Genomic DNA, 18,774 nt, shown 5'->3' on the forward strand with positions numbered 1-18,774 from the left:
TTTCCCTCACTGAATATAGTAGTCTAGTGTATAGTATTGCAGTATATAGTAGTGTATAGTATCGTGTATAGTAGTGTAAAGTGTGATGCTTTTCGATTTAAAGCTTTCGTGATTGCAAGGATTCATCTTCTTTGGTTCTTTCGGTAAAGTCACGTAGAATTGTTTTATTTGATTATTTTATTCTCATTCTACGTGACTTTACCGAAAGAACCAAAGAAGATGATGTGAGGCTATAACAGTTCGGGACCTTGGTGTAGAAGGAGGTAAGGCACACACAGCTATGTAGCTCTTTTTCAGATGTGACCTGGCAATCACAAATGTGGACATTTATAGCAGCAGCCAAATACTCTGAATGCGTGACGTTGATTCTAAATGTGAAAAAAACTGGAGGATAATGGAGAAAAATACACACGACCACAGGAAAAAAGACACCGCAAACTCCAAATATACAGCAGGCTTCAGAGTTGGGATCGAACCCCTGACCTCCTGTATACCAAGCGAGATAGTTAACACCTCGCCCCCACATAAACTCACAAGAAGCCAACGTTTCATAATAGGAATTTAATAAATATCCCAATCTCCTAAAGAACTCCTCTCTTAAAGAGAAGTTCCTTGCCTTTAACATCTGGCAATTCACCAGCGCTGATTCAAGCATGCTGATTAGACACTGTATACCAATTTGGACTCGCACAGAGAACGACAGACTCACAGAGATCCATAGTTTGTTGTTCTTCCCCCACACCTCTGATTACCACGGTTGGCTTTGTATGGACACCCCCTGATGTAGCGGAAAAGCCTTGTTGTGAAAAACAGTTCATCTTTTTTTATCGCCCCCCCCCCCCCAGTAAACGGCCATCAGCTTTCCAGCGACCAGCCGTAGCTGCCCACACGCTCGTGAGCCCAGCTCAGTTGTGATGCCCTTCCCTCCACCTCCCCTGCCACATCCCCTCCCCATTGTGGTGAGAGAAGGGCGCAGAGCAAGAGATGGGCATGGAGCAGCAAGGAGGTGAAGCCGGCGGAGGAGAGGTCGGAGCTACAGCTGGCGAGGGCCTTGGCCGCGGTGGCATTGGCGGTGACTGTGTGCTGGAGCAGCTGCTGACGTCGAGGGCGCTGATTCTGCTGCTGCTGCTGCCACTGATGCTGCTGGTGACCGCTGTGATCCGCGTCGTGGTGACGGTGAGTGCGGCAGTATTATAATTTAAATAATTATTTATACTGCAGGATGAATCGGATGAGCTATAAAGCTATTTTTCACAGATGTCCAGTAGGGGCACAGGGTAAGAACGTTACAACAACAAACACAACACACAAACGGAGTGCAAAGTACAAGAAGGGTAAACAAGTCACTCAAACACATTACAAATACAACTAAACCATCCCCATTCTACCATAAGCAACCTACCAATGAAGTATTAACTTATTTTTCAGAAGCAACCTGGCCACAAATCATAGCTTAACAAAGTGGTCCATCAATTGGACATTAATAGCACCAAAATAATCTAAATAATCTCAATGCACGTTTCTAAATGTGGAGGGAGAAAAAAATCCATGGTGTTGCACAACGACGTGGCACAGCAACGCCCCATACGAACGATAAGGAGGCAACGTTGCAACACTCAACAAACACAAACTTAAATAATGCCAGATTCACAAATATATACTCTCTTCTACTATTCTTTATTTTACCAGGTAAGGCCCACTGAGCTGTGTAGCTCCTTTTCAGAAGCGACCTGGCCATCACAAATGACAGCTCAACGAAGTGGCTTATCATCATGTGGAAATTTATAGCAGCCAAATACTCACGTGTTGTTGTTTCTAAATGTGGAAGGAAAAACCGGAGGACCCGGAGAAAAATCCACGCGACTACGGGGAGAGAGACTCCAAATATAAAGCAAGATATACCGCAGCCATCCACCCGATTCACATATAAATAGTTTCCCAATTCACCAATAAATAATGCCCCAATTCACAAATAAACAATTCCCCGATTCACAAATAAATGATGCCCAAATTCACGAAGAAATAATTCCCCAATACGCTCCACTCACTCCTGATGCTCGACCATCTCAATGTAAAATCTATGGTTGTTTGCTCGATATCAACACCAGCCATATGAAGGAGGAGGCTGTGGGTTAGTGTCGATGACGTAGCTCTAGATCTCCAGGCTGTGGCTTAGTGATGAGGCTCTCGGTGAGGTTGTACTGACATGGAGACCCATAGACTAATATAGAGACCCATAGGATCAATTTAACTATTTTTATTTTCCGAGGTAAGGCCCACTGAGCTATGTAGCTCTTTTTAGAGGCAACCTGGCCACAAATGATAGTTCAACCAGGTGGCTATTCATTGTGTGGAAATTAATAGCAGCCAATTCAATTCAACGTGTGGTATTGATCCTAAATGTGGAGGGGAAAAACTCGAGAACCCGGGGAGAACACGCAAACTCCAAATATACAGCAGAAGTCAGTGTCAGGATCGAACCCACTACCTCCTGTATGCGAAGCGAGGGAGATAACGTCTCCTAGCCACCGCAGCACACAATACAGCACACAATACAATCAGGCAGCACAGTGCACCACACTATGGCAAGTCCTCGCTTAACGTGTGGCGGTGTTCACGCTAGAACGCATTTTCTCTGCAACGCGGTTCTTCCATTCGCGAACACTGCTTGCACAACGCGGAACGTGCACCGTTATAACCTGGAACGTGCATCGTTATAACGCGGAAACGTGCGTTATTATGCTCCGGTGCACACCCGGTTATAACCCGGAAAGTACCTGTTATAACACGCAACGTGCACCATTATAACCATGGATCGTTTATACCGCCACATCACAGGGGAGCGACCATCATTGCCGTCAATGACCAACGAGTATATAGAATGCGCACATTATAACGTGGAATGTGCACCGTTACAATGCACGCTGTTACAACGCCCACCTAAGATTAGCACGGTTGGCTACGTACGGCACTAAAGAAGTGTAAACGCTGGCTCCTTAGGAGCCGGGCCAACCTCCAACCTCTCGCTTCCCCCTCCCCCCCCCCCCCCCCCCGTGTAAACGCTCCCTTTGCAGAGCATGAGGTCCGTGAACGGGAGGAGTGCCGCACAGATGGATTTGCCGGCGAGTTGCAGTGGTGAGTGGCCCACCGTCTACCTTCTCTGCACGCCCAGAATTAAAATCTGTGTTTGAGACTGTGTTGCGAGTATTTGTCTGCTGCTATAAATGTCCACCGGATGATCGGCCACTTCCTTGAGCTATCATTACGTGCGATGGTCAGGTGGGCTTCTGAAAAAGAGCTACGTAGCCCAATAGGGCCTTATCTGCTAAAGTACCAAGTTGTTTAGTTTATAGAGCTACAAAATATTTTTTCACAGATGTGCAGTAGGGTCTGGCGAGTTATTAAGATCAGGATCGAACCCACAACCTCCTGCATACCGGTCGAGGTAGTTAACATCTCACCACCGTCATCAAGTCTGCATTAACTACACATCACGCTTGTGATAAAACATGCACACTGGTGTAAGCCAATCAGTTTCGAAGCTAATGCATACATCATTATCATCGAAGCATGTTTGTATTGCATGTTTTACCATAAGCATGATGTGTTGGTTAATGGAGACGTTATGATTCCTTGCGATAATAGGCAGTGTCTATTTGGGGTTTAATATATCTTAACGGCTCCTCCTGTATTATTGCCAGAAAGGAAAAAGGTGGATTCATGTTTTATTATCATTTTGATACTGGCAAAAATGGCCCAATAGATGCATGAATCCAGCTACTGCCCTGGTTATGTCGCTTTGCATTGACCTCTTGGTCTTTGGTAGCAGTCATTAACATCGGTTCTGGAGCCCCTTGTGGTGCAGCTACACTGGACTGACACCTTTATAATAACAATGGCGACGCTGTGATGATGGTGGTGACGGAAGTGGTGATGGAGAAGAGATGGAGCTGATGCGGTACAGGAGGATGTGGAGCTGGGTGGACTTGCCGATGACCGATACCAGCGGTGTCAAAATCGGTCTCTATTGGAGCAGGAGACTCGTAAAGGACGCTACTGAACAGTGCCAGGCTAGATGTACTTTGAGGCGACTGGGCAGTTGGAGGCAGTCGCACTACAACAACAGCGGAGGGCAGAGGAGCAATGCTCACAACAACGAGCCGAGCACCAGGCTGATAAAACGCAACGAGTTGGCACAGAAGGGGGTACAGGTGGTGCATCTTACAGTCATCTCAGTCAGTCAACCCATGGCATCTGCTGGGTATGTCCCATGATCTCTTGCCAGCAGCGAGCCTTTGACACTTCACGTGATGGCCTCCGAGTGCACCTAGCCTGGCACAGGCGCCATGGTAACGTTACCACCACTTAGTGGCGAATGGCGGTTGTTGTTGTCGGTCGTGGTGTTGGAGTGTTAGTGTAGCGGTTAGCGTGCTGCGCTATCAACCTGGTGACCCGAGTTCAATTCCCACTCACGGCCAACACCAGTTACGATTATCTTAACCGGTCTTGGGCTTCCCCTAGATTGACTCAGCCTCAAATGAGTACCTGGTGCAGTGTGTAAACATCACCACTGAGAAGACAAACGCGGCCAGGGGTAGTGCTAGCCACCCACCTCCTCGTGTGCCATGCCGGCCTTCATAGGTGCTCGCTAACAGCACTTGCCCCAACAGTATCTTAAGTCTATACGGGGGATCTTTGTATTTTTCTTTGTTGGTGGTGGTGTTTTTGCTGTTGTTCTTGTTGGTGGTGGTGGTGGTGAAGGAGGTTTCACACTAACGATGCTGGCGCCCGCTCTCAATGGCCCAGATGAGCGTGAGGAGGGAGCCACCGGAGCCATGGTCTTGCTGTGCCCTCACACCCAGCTGGGGAGCCGTGGCGCGGCGCTGCAGCAGAGCGCCATGCAGAGCAGCGGCAGCAGCAGCAGGAGCAGGGGCTACAGCAGGGACTGCAACAGGGGCTGCCCGCCCAGCTGCGGGAACCAGCCGGGCGAGCAGCAGCCAGAGCAGCCGGAGCAGCCAGAGCATCGGCTCGTTAGCGACACCAGCGCTCGGGTGCAGCAGCGGCAGCAACAGCGCCTCACTCACAATGATAGGAGGGCGCGGCAGAGTCTCATTGACAATAGCGCACGGGGGCAGCGGTGCCGGCACACAGCTGACACTGACGCACGGGGGCAGCAGTGCCGGCACTCAGTTGACACTGGCACACGGGAGCAGCAGTACCGGCATACAGTTGACACTGGCACACGGGAGCAGCAGTACCAGTACTCAGTTGACACTGACACACGGGAGCAGCGGTGCCGGCACTCAGCTGACACTGACGCACGGGAGCAGCAGTACCAGTACTCAGTTGACACTGACGCACGGGAGCAGCAGTGCCGGCACTCAGTTGACACTGACGGACGTCGGCAGCAGTACCGGCACTCAGTTGACACTGACGCAGAGGAGCAGCACGGCTATTCAAATGAGAACACAGTGGCTGGGCAGTATGTCTCTGACGCTGATACACAGGAGCAGCACGAGCACTCAATCGAAAACAAAGAGGAACGGAAATATATCTTCGACCCCAACGCACAGAATCAGTGGTACTCAATGGACAGTGGCGCACAGGAGCAACAGTACTCACTTGGGAACACTGAGGCTCGCCAGTATGCCTCTGGCACTGACGCGCAGCAGCAGCAGCAACGGTACTCGATCGTGAACACAGAGGCTGGGCCGTATTCCCCGGACAATGGAGCGCAGGAACAAGCTCAGCAGCATTTATTTGACGCTGAGACACAGCAGCAGGGGTATTCCATCGACGCTCTGGCCCGGGTGCTGTTGCCGGCTGGCGGCGGGCAACAGTGGCAGCAGCGGCGTGAGGGGCGAGCGTGGCGCTGCGTGCATGAGGTGTACGTGCATCAGGACGGCACCAGGACCGGAGCCACGCAAACCGTGCTGGCGCGTGTGGAGCGGTCCACATGTAGGCATGACCGTGGCGACGGTGGTGGTCGTGGCGGTGGCTGTGGTCGTGGCCATGGTGGTGGTCGTGGCGTTCGTGGCGGTGCTGCCTGTGGTGGTGGTGGTTGTGGTGGCGGTGGTGGCGGCTGTGATGGTGGCGGTGGTGGTCATGGCAGTGGTGGTCGTGGTGGTGGCAGTGAAGTGGTTTACCTTGTGGCAAAAGTCACCGTGCTGGGCCAGACTCCCGTGCACCGCTCCCTCAGCTCGCCCTGCCTGTGAGTCGTCCTCCACCTCCTCCTCTTGGTGTTTTTTTTAAGGTCGAGTCCACCTAGGGGAGGAGCAGAGCTCCGGTTTGGGTAGATCACTCACCCCCACTGTGACACGAGCCCAGGCCAGGAATCGAACCGGATTTTTCCCACATTCGTAGTTGCCCCAACTCCACTCAGAAGAATAATTATTTTGCTTGTCGTACGCCGCATGCTAAACTGCGTTTGTTCGATGGTTAAGATTATTATTACATCCGTATTGGTTTTGAGCAAGACACTTTTTTCTCCAAGGCAGGGGGTGTGTATGTCGTGAATGTTTTAGTTGTTGTTAATCTGGTGTATGGTTCATCAGCCTTTTTTTTACTTACTCGAAAGCAGCAGGAGCAGCGACAATTAAACAAGCGAATTGGAATTTCCGTTGACGGCTGCGTGTTTATGTGGTGGACAGCCCTGCTATTCGATGCCGATGAGAATATTAACAAAGCGATTCCAACTGCCGTAATGTGGAATCTGTTCACCAGGTAGGGGTCGTTCCCTTACCCGTGATGACCACAGTCTGTAGAGAGAGAGAGAGTGGGTGTGCAGTACGCGTAGCAAATGTATTTTTCTTACACCATCGATGTCATCTTACACTGGACGATGGCGGGTTTTCATCAACACAGGTATTATTATCAACACAGGTATTATTATCGACAACACATTTATCCCGCGGTTTTTATGAAAGGTGATGCGTTTTTTTCAACAACACAAAAACATGCATGGGTTAAAACTAAATTGCGTCAATGTGAATGGCTATTTCCCATTACTTTAATATTTATTATAATAAAAAATAGGGATATGCGTTGTTTTGGTCAGTCATCCCAATCTTCTGCCTAACCCGAAAAAAATAATACACCTAATGTGACTTTTTTTGCAATACAAAAATAACATTAAAACGGATGAATGAATAAGTTTAAAACAAACATTATTAACATGTTCATGGAACTCACCACGTTGAAATCACCGGAGAAGCATGTCGTTCCTGCTGTTGGCACTGCAGGGGGGATAACCGTTACCCTGTCTGCCGATTGATGGGGTTGCCTTCCCTGTTGGCTTTGACAATCTCACGCTAGAGGTGAAGTTTCGGAAATAAAAAAACACGTCGATATTTCAATTCCGTGAATCGAAAATTGCGTCATAAAACCTGAACATTCGTTAATAACTAAAAATTAATTGATGGATACCTTTTGTGTTGAGCACATGTTTTACGACCACGGCTCGTTGAGAATGCTAAGAGACGTTGGCCTTCGGGGGGTCTGGCTTGCTGTGCCACAGCTGATGAATAACTTGGCACCACCACTGCCTTGCCCTTCCCAGGCGTCTCCACTGTATAGTCGCGTAACTTTAAAGTTTGAAAAGTGTTATTAAAATTAGCCCAAAGTTTCTTCGAATGCAGTTCTGGAGTCTTGCAGAAGAATTCCTTTTGTTGTATTTTCACCTTTTCGTTATTTTAGTCATAAATTTCGTTTGTGCGAGTGTGTGTTTCAACAGTGCTGCCTTGCTTGTAACCTCACGAAATAATCATTCATTCGGCATAAAAAATACGATAAGTGTATGTATGTTCAGTTCAGCTCAGTTTATTTATTAGGTATAGCCCTGTGAGCCATTCGGCTCTTGAATCGGGTGCAACCGCAACAAACAAAAACATGAACAAGAAACATCTTAAATTGACTACGCGCAACAGAAAAATCCGGAAAAAGCACCGCATATCAATGCTGTGTGCAAAAATCCGAGTGGGATGCAAGTCAAACAATAACAACCATAAGACAATTTAGATTAAAGTTATCAGTCTAACTCTGTACTTCAACAAACAAATATGACTAAAGCAAAAGTTTTCGAAATCACCAAAATAAAGCTATAAAAACAATGTAACAGTGATCATAGGAACTTTGATTAAAATTTAACAATTAACGATATACATAAACACGTACGACCAAACTTTGCAGCCATAGCTTGGCATCATGAGTCACTCCATAACAGAATCAGAAAGGGTTTTATTCGCCATGTAAGTTCACACCGACACGGAATTTACTTTGGCAGGATGGTGCATACATTCAACATAGAGGAATCTAAAATCTTAAATAAGTTTTAAACAAGTCTTGCTATAATAAGGGTTAAAAGTCTAACACCAAGGGGCTGAAGTATATAAAATTAAATGAATATCGAATATAAAATAGCTTTAAGATATAATTTAAAAATAAAAAAATACAAATAGGGTAACATAGTTAATATCGACAAGGTGTCGTTATGTAGATCAAATGTTAAAAACAATGTTAGCCCTTGGCCTTGTTTAACAGGCCAGCAGCAGATGGGAAGAAACTGTTTTTATGGCGTGACGTTTTGGTCCTGATGGACCGAAGCCTTCTGCCGGAGGGGAGTAGCTGAAACAGAGAGTGTCCAGGGTGGGAGAAATCGGCCATAATCTTCCTTGCTCGCCTCATGGACCTTGTCGTGTGCAGGTCCTCGAGGGTTGGTAGATTGCAGGCAATTACCTTCTCAGCAGTGTGGATGATACGCTGCAGTCTGCTCTTGTCCTTGGCAGTGGCAGCAGCGTACCAGACGGTTATGGAGGAGGTGAGGATGGATTCAATGATCGCTGTATAGAATTGCACCATCATTGTCTTTGGCAGGTTGAATTTCTTCAGCTGCCGTAGAAAGTACATCCTCTGTTGAGCTTTCTTGGTGAGGGAACTGATGTTCAATTCCCACTTGAGGTCCCGGGAGAGAATAGTGCCCAGGAAGCGGAAGGACTCTACAATTTTGACTGGGGAGTCTAACAGGGTGATGGGGGTGAGTGGTGCTGTATTCTTCCTGAAGTCCACAACCATCTCAACTGTCTTTAGAGCATTTAGCTCTAAGTTGTTCTGGCTACACCAGGTCACCAGATTGTCAGCTTCCCACCTATAGTCAGACTCATCCCCACCAGAGATCAGCCCAATGAGGGTGGTGTCATCCGCAAACTTCAATAGTTTGACGGACAGATGATTGGAGGTGCAGGAGTATCAGCAGGAGTATCAACATTTTTCAATGCACCTTTAAAGATCAGCATACTATAATCAAAGCTCAAGATCTCTAGAGCAGTTTTGAGTGAAAATGTCACAGGTAGTGATCCAAGTTGCAGTTTATTGGCAATAGCATTCCAGACCCTGGGGGCATCAATAGCAAAGGCCATTCCTCCAGTATCTGTACGGCAATAGGGAATGTGAAACTGAGCGAAGACCTTAGGTCACATTTGTTCTTCGAAACAGTGAGGAGATCCAGCAGGTAGTCTGCGGATTTTTTTGTAAGTACATCGTGAATAAATAAGATTTTATACACAAGCCGTCGATCATTAAGAGATGTTAAGTTTGACCCAATGTAGAGATTGCAGTGGTGGGTCCTATATGGGCAGTTAAATGCAAATCTTAAGGCCGAGTGATCAATTGTGTCAAGCTTCTTCAGTACAGTACTGGGGGCTGATTTATATATGATGTCACAGTAATCAAGTAGAGGCAAGATACTTATAGATCTTGACTTGATCTATTTGATAATTATTTAAGGAATGTAATTGGGGAAAAAAAGCGTCCTGCTTTAGTCCTGGTGAGAAGCATCGCACCTTGGTTTTGGAGGTTTTCAGGACTAGTTTAAGAGCAACTAGCTGATGTAGTTTGTTTAAATCACCCTGGAGCTTAGCAATCACGTCATTCGGAGAGCGGCCAGCAGTAATCAGTGTCGTGTCATCTGCATTTTTTTTTACCCTGGAATGATCCAGGTCAGTGCCCAAGTCATTGACATGAAGAGAGAACAAGAGGGGGCCGAGGATGGAACCCTGTGGAACCCTTTTTGTTATCTTAACACTGTTTGACCTCCAGCCATCTATGAATACAGTTTGGGTGCGAGAAGAGAGGTGATTTTCTAACCATTCCACTGCGTGTTTGGAGAAACGGAGGCAACTTAGTTTACTAAACAGGGTGTTGTGGTCTACTGTATAAAAGGCTTTGGACAAGTCAAGAAAACAACTGGCGCAGTACTACTTATTATCAAGACTACTGTAAATGTGACTCAGAGAGTCTAATGCAGCAGATGTGGTGCTGTATATTGTTTCGGAACCCAGATTGGTTTAGATGTAAGAGATTGTTGTCGGACAGGAAAGTGCTAATTTGGTAGTTCAATAATTTTTCAAAAAATTTCATCAACGTGGACAAAATTGAGATAGGTTGGTAGTTATTTGGATCATCTTTAGGGCCTCCTTTGTGAAGTGGACGAACATAGGAATGTATCCATTCTAGAGGTACTGATGCTTCTTTGATGGACAGGTTGAAAATACGGGCTATAGGTTTGTAAATTAGGTGACCAACAGTTAGCAGAGCAAAGACGGGAATGCTATCCGCTCTGGTAGAGGAGGACCCTTTGAGGTAGGAAAGTTGTTTCAGAACATTACTTTCGTGGGTAGGTTGGAAACTAAATTCGTTGAATGTTTGGACAGGCGTGTAGGAAATTGCATGAGAAGGTGTTACTCCCAATACATTATTAAAAAGTTCACCAGCTTCAGAAAAATGAAGGTTAAAATTGTCGACTACTTTTTGGGGCTCTGAAAAATAGTTCCCATTTCGGTTAAGCGCAACGGGAAGATTATCTGTGTTAGATGCCCTTTTGATACATTTGACTGTTTTCCAGAAAATCCTGGCATTGCCATGCGATTCCAGGAGAGTGGAGGAAAAGTAAGCATTTTTTGCATGCCGTATTTTTTTGACACATCTACTCCTTAAAATCCTGTATTCTAGCCAGTCTTTGACCAAATTACTTTTCTGAGCACATGCCCAAGCCTTGTCCCTAGTTTTCATGAGCTTAGTAATCAAAGGATCAAACCATGGTGGGCGGTTGCCTTTAATTTTAAATCTAACCAACGGAGCATGTTTGTTAAGAATTTGGAGAAACGTATACCTGAAGGTCTCCCAAGCCGTAGTCAGGTTGGGGATATCACAGACCTTGTCAATATCCAATTGAAGCACATCATTAGTAAATGCCTGTATGCTGAAGTGTCTCATGGAGTGCTTATCAACCAATTTAGGGGGCTTTGGGTCTGGCTGACGATCTCACCCCAAATATGAAGGAGTGATCACTAAGGTTATTACCCAGAACACCAGTAAGTGGGAAATTGTGAGGGGCATTAGTCAATAGGACCTCAAGCAGAGATGACTGTCCCGGATTTTTTAAAGTTGGGTCTTTATTAAATGAAATAGGTTAAATTCATCTGAAAAATTTGTGGCCACGGCCGGCGGGTTTAGCCAATTCCAATTCAGATCACCCATTAAAATAATTTCACCTTTAGGGAGGCCCTCAAGAAGCTCTCTCAGTGCGTTTCCAGCTTCAACATCCTTACCACTAGGTGGTCTATAGCAGCACACTACCAATATCTGTTGATTTTTAGAGAGAGTGATTCTGAGAGCCAGACCTTCAAAGCAATATTTTTTTTTAACAAGGAATGAGCTGAAACTTGATTTGGCGCTTTCGTGACTGCAGCAATTACTCTTTGGTCTCTGTGCCGAGACCCTATCTCTCTGTGTCCCATACGTGTGTCTCTCTCTCTGTGTCTCTGTGTTAACTCCCTCCACTTAGGTGTCTGTATATAGTCTGCGGTTCTGTGTTTCCTCTCTCTCTTAAATGTAGCTCTTCTGTGCCTGATGATGATTGCTTGCGTTGCAATCGAAACGTCGTATGTTATTATGTAATTTTATTATTTCTTTTTTCTACGTGACTACCGAAAAAACCAAAGAGTAAAGGAATGAGCTGGTGAACATGCAATAGTACTACGAACATATATGGCAATTCCACCTCCTTTAGACCTTCGGTCAAGTCGAAAAAGGTTGTAGTTTTCAATCGTAATCTGCAAGTTATTGACGGCCGGAGTGAGAAATATTTCTGTAAGGCAGAAAATGTCCGGGTCCAGATTTGCCACTTCTAGTTTTAGTTGACTTAATTTAATCACAAGCCCTCTGATGTTGACGTGTAGAACACCAACACCTTTTCTGCCAGAAAAATGTACAGAATTAAATTAGTTCTTTACATTTGGGCCAGGGTGAAACTCAATACCTCCCAGAAATAATAAAAGTAGAATTAATAGTTTACACAAGTATTTTCTGCGAAACGATGAAGAGCGACGAACCTTAGACGAATAGCAGCTGCGTACATATGGCGACATTTTAAAGAGCAGAATGAAGTTAGGAAGAAGTGCTGGTGAAGTAAGGGGCCGTCCATAAATAACGTCACGCAATTTTGGACGATTTTTTTACCCCCCCCCCCCTAGTCACACGGCATCACAAAAAGTCAGACCCCCCCTCAATTATGATGTCACAAAGCTCTGCCCCTCCCCCAACCATATTTCCATTTTGAAAATAAAAACATGCTTCAAATCGTAATCTTAGTTCTTTCGGTAAAGTCACGTTTAAGGGAAACAACAAAATAATAAAATATATATAAAACAATAAAAATTCTCACGACGTTTCGACCATAACACAAACGGTCGTCTTCAGGTGTGTCGGTTTGCATACAATCCCATACATTTATTTATTTTTTGAAGACGACCGTTTGTGTTATGGTCGAAACGTCGTGAGAATTTTTATTGTTTTATATATATTTTATTATTTTGTTGTTTCCCTTAAACGTGACTTTACCGAAAGAACTAAGAATATGAATTACTACAGTCACGAAAGCTTTAAATCAAAAATATACGCTTCAAATCGCTTGAAACTATTGTCATTGCAGTGTGTATTTAATGTGGCGCTGCACTCTGATGTTGTAGGAGTGTTGTTATAACAATTAGTGTTATGACAATTCTATATTTATTTAAAGTTGCGCATTTTGATGTGACGGCACATTTCTCAAGCCCCCCCTCCCTCGTCACACATCATCACAAATGTCTGACCCCCCCCCACCCAGGTGCGTGACGTAATTTATGGACGGCCCCTAATAGGACAGAGATGGGGTTTAAAAGGATACAATGATGGAAGGTCGAAGTGGCTCTAAGCTGTTTCACTAGCAGGTGAAGTGGCAAATGGAGCATCAAGTACGAACGAGAAATAACGAGGGCTGCCAGTGGTGGAGTTGCGTTTGGTACTAGATATGGCCCGGAGGGACAGCAGTAGGATACACCGCAGAACTGCCATCTTTAAAATAACAAAGATCCACAACAGTTAAACACACAAGTGAAAACGCACAGGTAGGCCGAGCTCATGTACGGCTTCTCGCCTGTGTGCTTGAGTTTGTGGTGGCAGCCAGCTCCAGGTCACGAATTTGACTAGTCATTCAAGTTATTTTCTGTTTGTAAGCACACCTTTGTGCGTTGCTATTTCTCTACCCTAGCATGGATGTGACCTAACACTTCACTCTTTTTTAATCTCAAGGAGCATATTCGTAAACAGGGCAATAATCTGAACAAGCAGGTGAAGGGTAAAAATCTCAAGGAGCGGGTAAAGATGGTCGAGGGCTTCCTGCAGAAGCTTTGGCTCATTGCTAACGAAGAGTGTTTCTGAGCAAACCAGGCAGCAGCAGTTAAGGCAGACCCAAGGAGCAGCAGCTCAGGCAGGCCCAGGGAGCAGCTCAGGCAGGCCCATGGAGCAGCAGCTCAGGCAGGCCCAGGGAGCAGCTCAGGCAGGCCCATGGAGCAGCAGCTCAGGCAGGCTAGAGAGTAGCTGCTCAGGCAGGCTCAGGAAACAGCAGCTCAAGCAGGCCCAATGAGCAGCAGCTCAGGCAGGCAGACGCAGGGAGCAGCAGCTCAGGCAGACGCAGGGAGCAGCAGCTCAGGTAGACCCAGGGAGCAGCAGCTCAGGTAGAACCAGGGAGCAGCAGCTCAGGCAGAACGCAGGGAGCGGCAGCTCAGGTAGACCCAGGAAGCAGCAGTTCAGGCAGACCCGGGGAGCAGCAGCTCAGGCAGACCCAGGGAGCAGCAGCTCAGGTAGACCCAGGGAGCAGTAGCTCAGGTAGACCCGGGGAGGAGCAGCTCGGGTAGACCCAGGAAGCAGCAGCTCAGACAGACCCGGGGAGCAGCAGCTCAGGTTGACCCAGGGAACAGCTCAGGCAGACGTAGGTAGCAGCAGCTCAGGCAGGCCCAGGAAGCAGCAGTTCAGGCAGACCCGGGGAGCAGTAGATCAGGCAGACGTCGGGAACAGCAGCTCAGGTAGACCCATGAAGCATTAGCTCAGGTAGACAGGGAGCAGTAGCTCAGGTAGACCCAGGGAGCAGTAGCTCAGGCAGAACGCAGGGAGCAGCAGCTCAGGTAGACCCAGGGAGCAGCAGCTCAGGTAGACCCAGGGAGCAGCAGCTCAGGTAGACCCGGGGAGCAGTAGCTCAGGCAGACTCAGATAGCAGCAGCTCAGGTAGACAGGGAGCAGTAGCTCAGGCAGAACGCAGGGAGCAGCAGCTCAGGCAGACCCAGGGAGCAGTAGCTCAGGCAGACCCGGGGAGCAGTAGCTCAGGCAGACTCAGGTAGCAGCAGCTCAGGTAGACCCAGGGAGCAGTAGCTCAGGCAGACTCAGGTAGCAGCAGCTCAGGTAGACCCAGGGAGCAGTAACTCAGGTAGACCCAGGGAGCAGTAGCTCAGGTAGACCCAGGGAGCAGTAGCTCAGGTAGACCCAGGGAGCAGCAGCTCAGGCAGACCCGGGGAGCAGCAGCTCAGGCAGACCCAGGGAGCAGCAGCTCAGGCAGACCCAGGGAGCAGCAGCTCAGACAGACCCAGGGAGCAGTAGCTCAGGCAGACTCAGGTAGCAGCAGCTCAGGTAGACCCAGGGAGCAGTAGCTCAGGTATACCCAGGAAGCAGTAGCTCAGGTAGACCCGGGGAGCAGTAGCTCAGGCAGACCCAGGGAGCAGTAGCTCAGGTAGACCCAGGGAACAGCTCAGGCAGACCCAGGGAGCAGCAGCTCAGGTAGACCCAGGGAACAGCTCAGGCAGACGTAGGTAGCAGCAGCTCAGGCAGACCCAGGGAACAGCTCAGGTAGACCCAGGGAGCAGCAGCTCAGGCAGACCCGGGGAGCAGCAGCTCAGACAGACCCAGGGAGCAGCAGCTCAGACAGACCCAGGGAGCAGTAGCTCGGGTAGACCCATGAAGCATTAGCTCAGGTAGACCCAGGGAGCAGTAGCTCAGCCAGACCCAGGGAGCAGTAGCTCAGGTAGACCCTGGGAGCAGTAGCTCAGGTAGACCCAGGGAACAGTAGCTCAGGCAGACCCAGGGAGCAGTAGCTCAGGCAGACCCAGGGAGCAGCAGCTCAGGTAGACCCAGGGAGCAGCAGCTCAGGCAGACCCGGGGAGCAGTAGCTCAGGTAGACCCAGGGAGCAGTAGCTCAGGCAGACTCAGGTAGCAGCAGCTCAGGTAGACCCAGGGAGCAGTAGCTCAGGTAGACCCAGGGAGCAGTAGCTCAGGTAGACCCAGGGAGCAGTAGCTTAGGCAGACCCAGGGAGCAGTAGCTCAGGTAGACCCAGGGAGCAGTAGCTCAGGTTAGACCCAGGGAGCAGTAGCTCAGGCAGACCCAGGGAGCAGCAGCTCAGGTAGACCCAGGGAGCAGTAGCTCAGGTAGACCCAGGGAGCAGTAGCTCAGGTAGACCCAGGGAGCAGTAGCTCAGACAGACCCAGGGAGCAGCAGCTCAGACAGACCCAGGGAGCAGCAGCTCAGGCAGACCCAGGGAGCAGCATCTCAGGCAGACTCAGGTAGCAGCAGCTCGGGTAGACCCGGTGAGCAGCAGCTCGGGTAGACCCGGGGAGCAGCAGCTCGGGTAGACCCATGAAGCATTAGCTCAGGTAGACCCAGGGAACAGCTCAGGCAGACGTAGGGAGCAGCAGCTCAGACATACACTGCGTTATGGGATTGCTATTCGCATGAATGGAGCTCTATAAAAATACTGCATGCGATAGCCACAGATCTTATGAGCTGTTATTGGAAGGCCGAGAGCATGGTGTGTGCTATACGCCAACACAGTAGTGATTTGAGGAAGATCTCATCAGGCTTTCGTGAGCTTCCTCTCGTGGCGGCATGAGCCGGCAGTTGCAGGACTGCGCCTTTATCTCTGCAACATTCATGAACAGCTAGAACCACGATAACATGACAGATAATTTATCAACATTTAACAAAATTACTTATAGATTAAGGGGTGACTTATAATCTGCAATTTATGGATCTCGGTACAAATGGTTAAGTTATTAAACACCTATGAGTAAATACATTTAAAGTTTATACATTTAGGCCTACTAAGCTGGTACTAGGCGAAGCCTGCGGCAAGATAATTGATCTTCAATTTAGTTTAAAAAAATATTTCTAGATTCAGAGGTGACTGATAATTTCCCATCGAAGGACCTCTGAAAATGTTTTAAGTTATTAAATACCTTAAATGCGGAACCAAATTAAAGTTTAAACCGCTAGGCCTAAGGCTTGAGGTTTACTAACCTGTTTCTATGCGAATCAATTATGTTTAATTTAGTTATCGATTAAGAATGTTCCATGAGAACATTTATTGATTACTGGTGTATTTGTCTTTCGATTTAAAGCTTTCGTGACTGCAAGGATTCATCTTTTTGGTTCTTTCGGTAAAGTCACGTAGAATGAGAATAAAATAATAAATTGATAAAATAAAATAACACAATAATATTCTCACGACGTTTCGGCCACAACAAAAGCCGGCCTTCATCAGGTGAAGGGACGAGACTGTCTTAACCTGATGAAGGCCGCTTGTGTTGTGGCCGAAACGTCGTGAGAATATTATTGTGTTATTTTATTTTATCAATTTATTATTTTACTGGTGTGTTGATGATGGGTGATGGTGTTGGTGATGAATGGTAATCATGATGGGAGTACGCAAACCTGCCTGTTCAGACTATGTGGACAGCACATAGTCAACCATGCGATGCTGCTCATTCTTGATTGAAATAAAAAAAACAAGTGTCTCTCTGTGACTTTGAGTGCAGCGTAATGGGGATGCGCGGATCCGTTAGGCAATATCCCCTAGTGTTTAGAGATCGAAATCTTTACGTAGACTGGAGGAATCCGATGAGCTATGAAGCTCTTTCACAGATGTCCAGTAGGGGCACGGGGTCATCGTCATCATCATCACGATCCATGGGCAGATAGCCGTGGAGTAGATGGTGATGTCCACTTGCAACATTATCATTTGTTTCCACTTTCCTCTCTGTCTTGTAGTGCCAATATACTCAAGTAGTGCCACATCATGGGAGTGTATAGTATATCGTATAGTATTGGAGTGTATCGTGCATAGTAATGTAGTGTGTAGTAGTGTATTGTAAAGCAGTGTATAGTATAGTGTCTAGTAGTGTACCTATAGTGCCATGTATCGTGTAGTGTACAGCGTAGTGTATAGCGGTGTAGTGTATAGTGTAGTGTATCGTAGTGTATAGTGTAGTGCATCGTCATCACGATCCATGGGCAGATAGCCCCGTTGTAGATGTCCACTGTGCTTCCACTTTCCTCTCTGTCTTGTAGTGCCAATATACTCAAGCAGTGCCACATCTTTCTGGCACCAATACCTTATGATGTCGTCCATTAACGACGAGTTACAACGACAAAATAAAAATACACGATAGGGGTGCAAAATAGAGAAAGGTGAGCAAGTCGCTATGATTACATAATGTGTATATAAATACAAATTAAAACAATGTTATTTTTGGAGGTTAGTCAGTTTAACACGTAGGCTTTCGCGACCAATATCCATAATAGAGGTTTTTGGGTTAGATCACGTAAATATATAAATGTGTCGTTTAAAAAAGGGCTCCCATCATTGTGCAAGAGCGCAGAAGGGTGGTCAACACATCTACGCCTCTATATAAGGAACGAAACAGTAAGACTTCTCCACAAATCTGATGAAGCTAGTTGTAATTACTGGCGAAACGTCGTACTCAGTTTGTAAATGTGGCTTGACTCTCCAACATCAGTGTGCTGTGCTAGTGACGAATTGTCATGTTCTGTTTACGTGACAACCCTTACTAGTTGGCTGGTGGCGGGTTTAAACGACACATTTATATATTTACGTGATCTAACCCAAAAAACCTCTTAATGTTATTTTTACCAGCCAAGACCCACTGAAATATAAAGCTCTTTTTTATAAGCGACCTGGCCATCACAAATGATAGCCCAATGAAGTGGCGTATAATCGTGTGGACATTTACAACAACAGCCAAATAATCTAAACGCGTGTTTCTAAATTTCGGAGGGAAAAGCCGGATAACAAATCCACGGGGAGGGAGGGAAACGCAAACTCCAAATATTACAGTAGGTGCCAGTGTCGGGATCGAACCCACAGCCTCCTGCATACCAGGCGAGGGAGATGACATCTAGCCACGGAGGCTGCCAAGCATCACACAACACCTCTCACAGGTGCAGCCTGAATGCTGTAGCATGCAGCGGTGGCGTTGTGCTCTCCCTCCATGGATGCGTCAGACTATTGTCAAGAACTATTTTAGATTTAAAGCTTTCGTGACTGCAAGGATCCATACTCTTTGGTTCTATTCGGTAAAGTCACGTAGGTAAAAATTAAAACAACAAAAATCACGACG

At 47.0% G+C, this 18,774-nt stretch overlaps 1 protein-coding gene across 1 annotated transcript; it reads left to right on the plus strand.

The window, feature by feature from the left end:
- The first annotated feature begins 210 nt into the window (after window positions 1-210).
- Window positions 211-7,800, plus strand: LOC142907630 (uncharacterized). Its single transcript, XM_076057186.1, has 3 exons — window positions 211-1,176; window positions 3,075-3,135; window positions 4,807-7,800. The coding sequence occupies exons 1-3, from the start codon at window positions 985-987 to the stop codon at window positions 6,213-6,215; spliced, it is 1,662 nt and encodes a 553-aa protein (XP_075913301.1). The 5' UTR covers window positions 211-984; the 3' UTR covers window positions 6,216-7,800.
- Window positions 7,801-18,774: the final 10,974 nt, after the last annotated feature.

This window comes from Petromyzon marinus, chromosome 80, assembly GCF_048934315.1.
Source record: "Petromyzon marinus isolate PM22_M1 ecotype Great Lakes invasive population chromosome 80, UKy_Petmar_22M1.pri1.0, whole genome shotgun sequence".
NCBI lineage: Eukaryota > Metazoa > Chordata > Hyperoartia > Petromyzontiformes > Petromyzontidae > Petromyzon > Petromyzon marinus.

Excerpts from the sequence above, each read along its gene's own strand:
- LOC142907630 (XM_076057186.1), top strand. The coding sequence starts at position 985 with ATGGGCATGGAGCAGCAAGGAGGTGAAGCCGGCGGAGGAGAGGTCGGA. Across the intron at positions 1,177-3,074 it reads TGATCCGCGTCGTGGTGACG|AGCATGAGGTCCGTGAACGG; the intron begins GTGAGTGCGGCA and ends CTCCCTTTGCAG. Across the intron at positions 3,136-4,806 it reads TTTGCCGGCGAGTTGCAGTG|ATGAGCGTGAGGAGGGAGCC; the intron begins GTGAGTGGCCCA and ends TCAATGGCCCAG.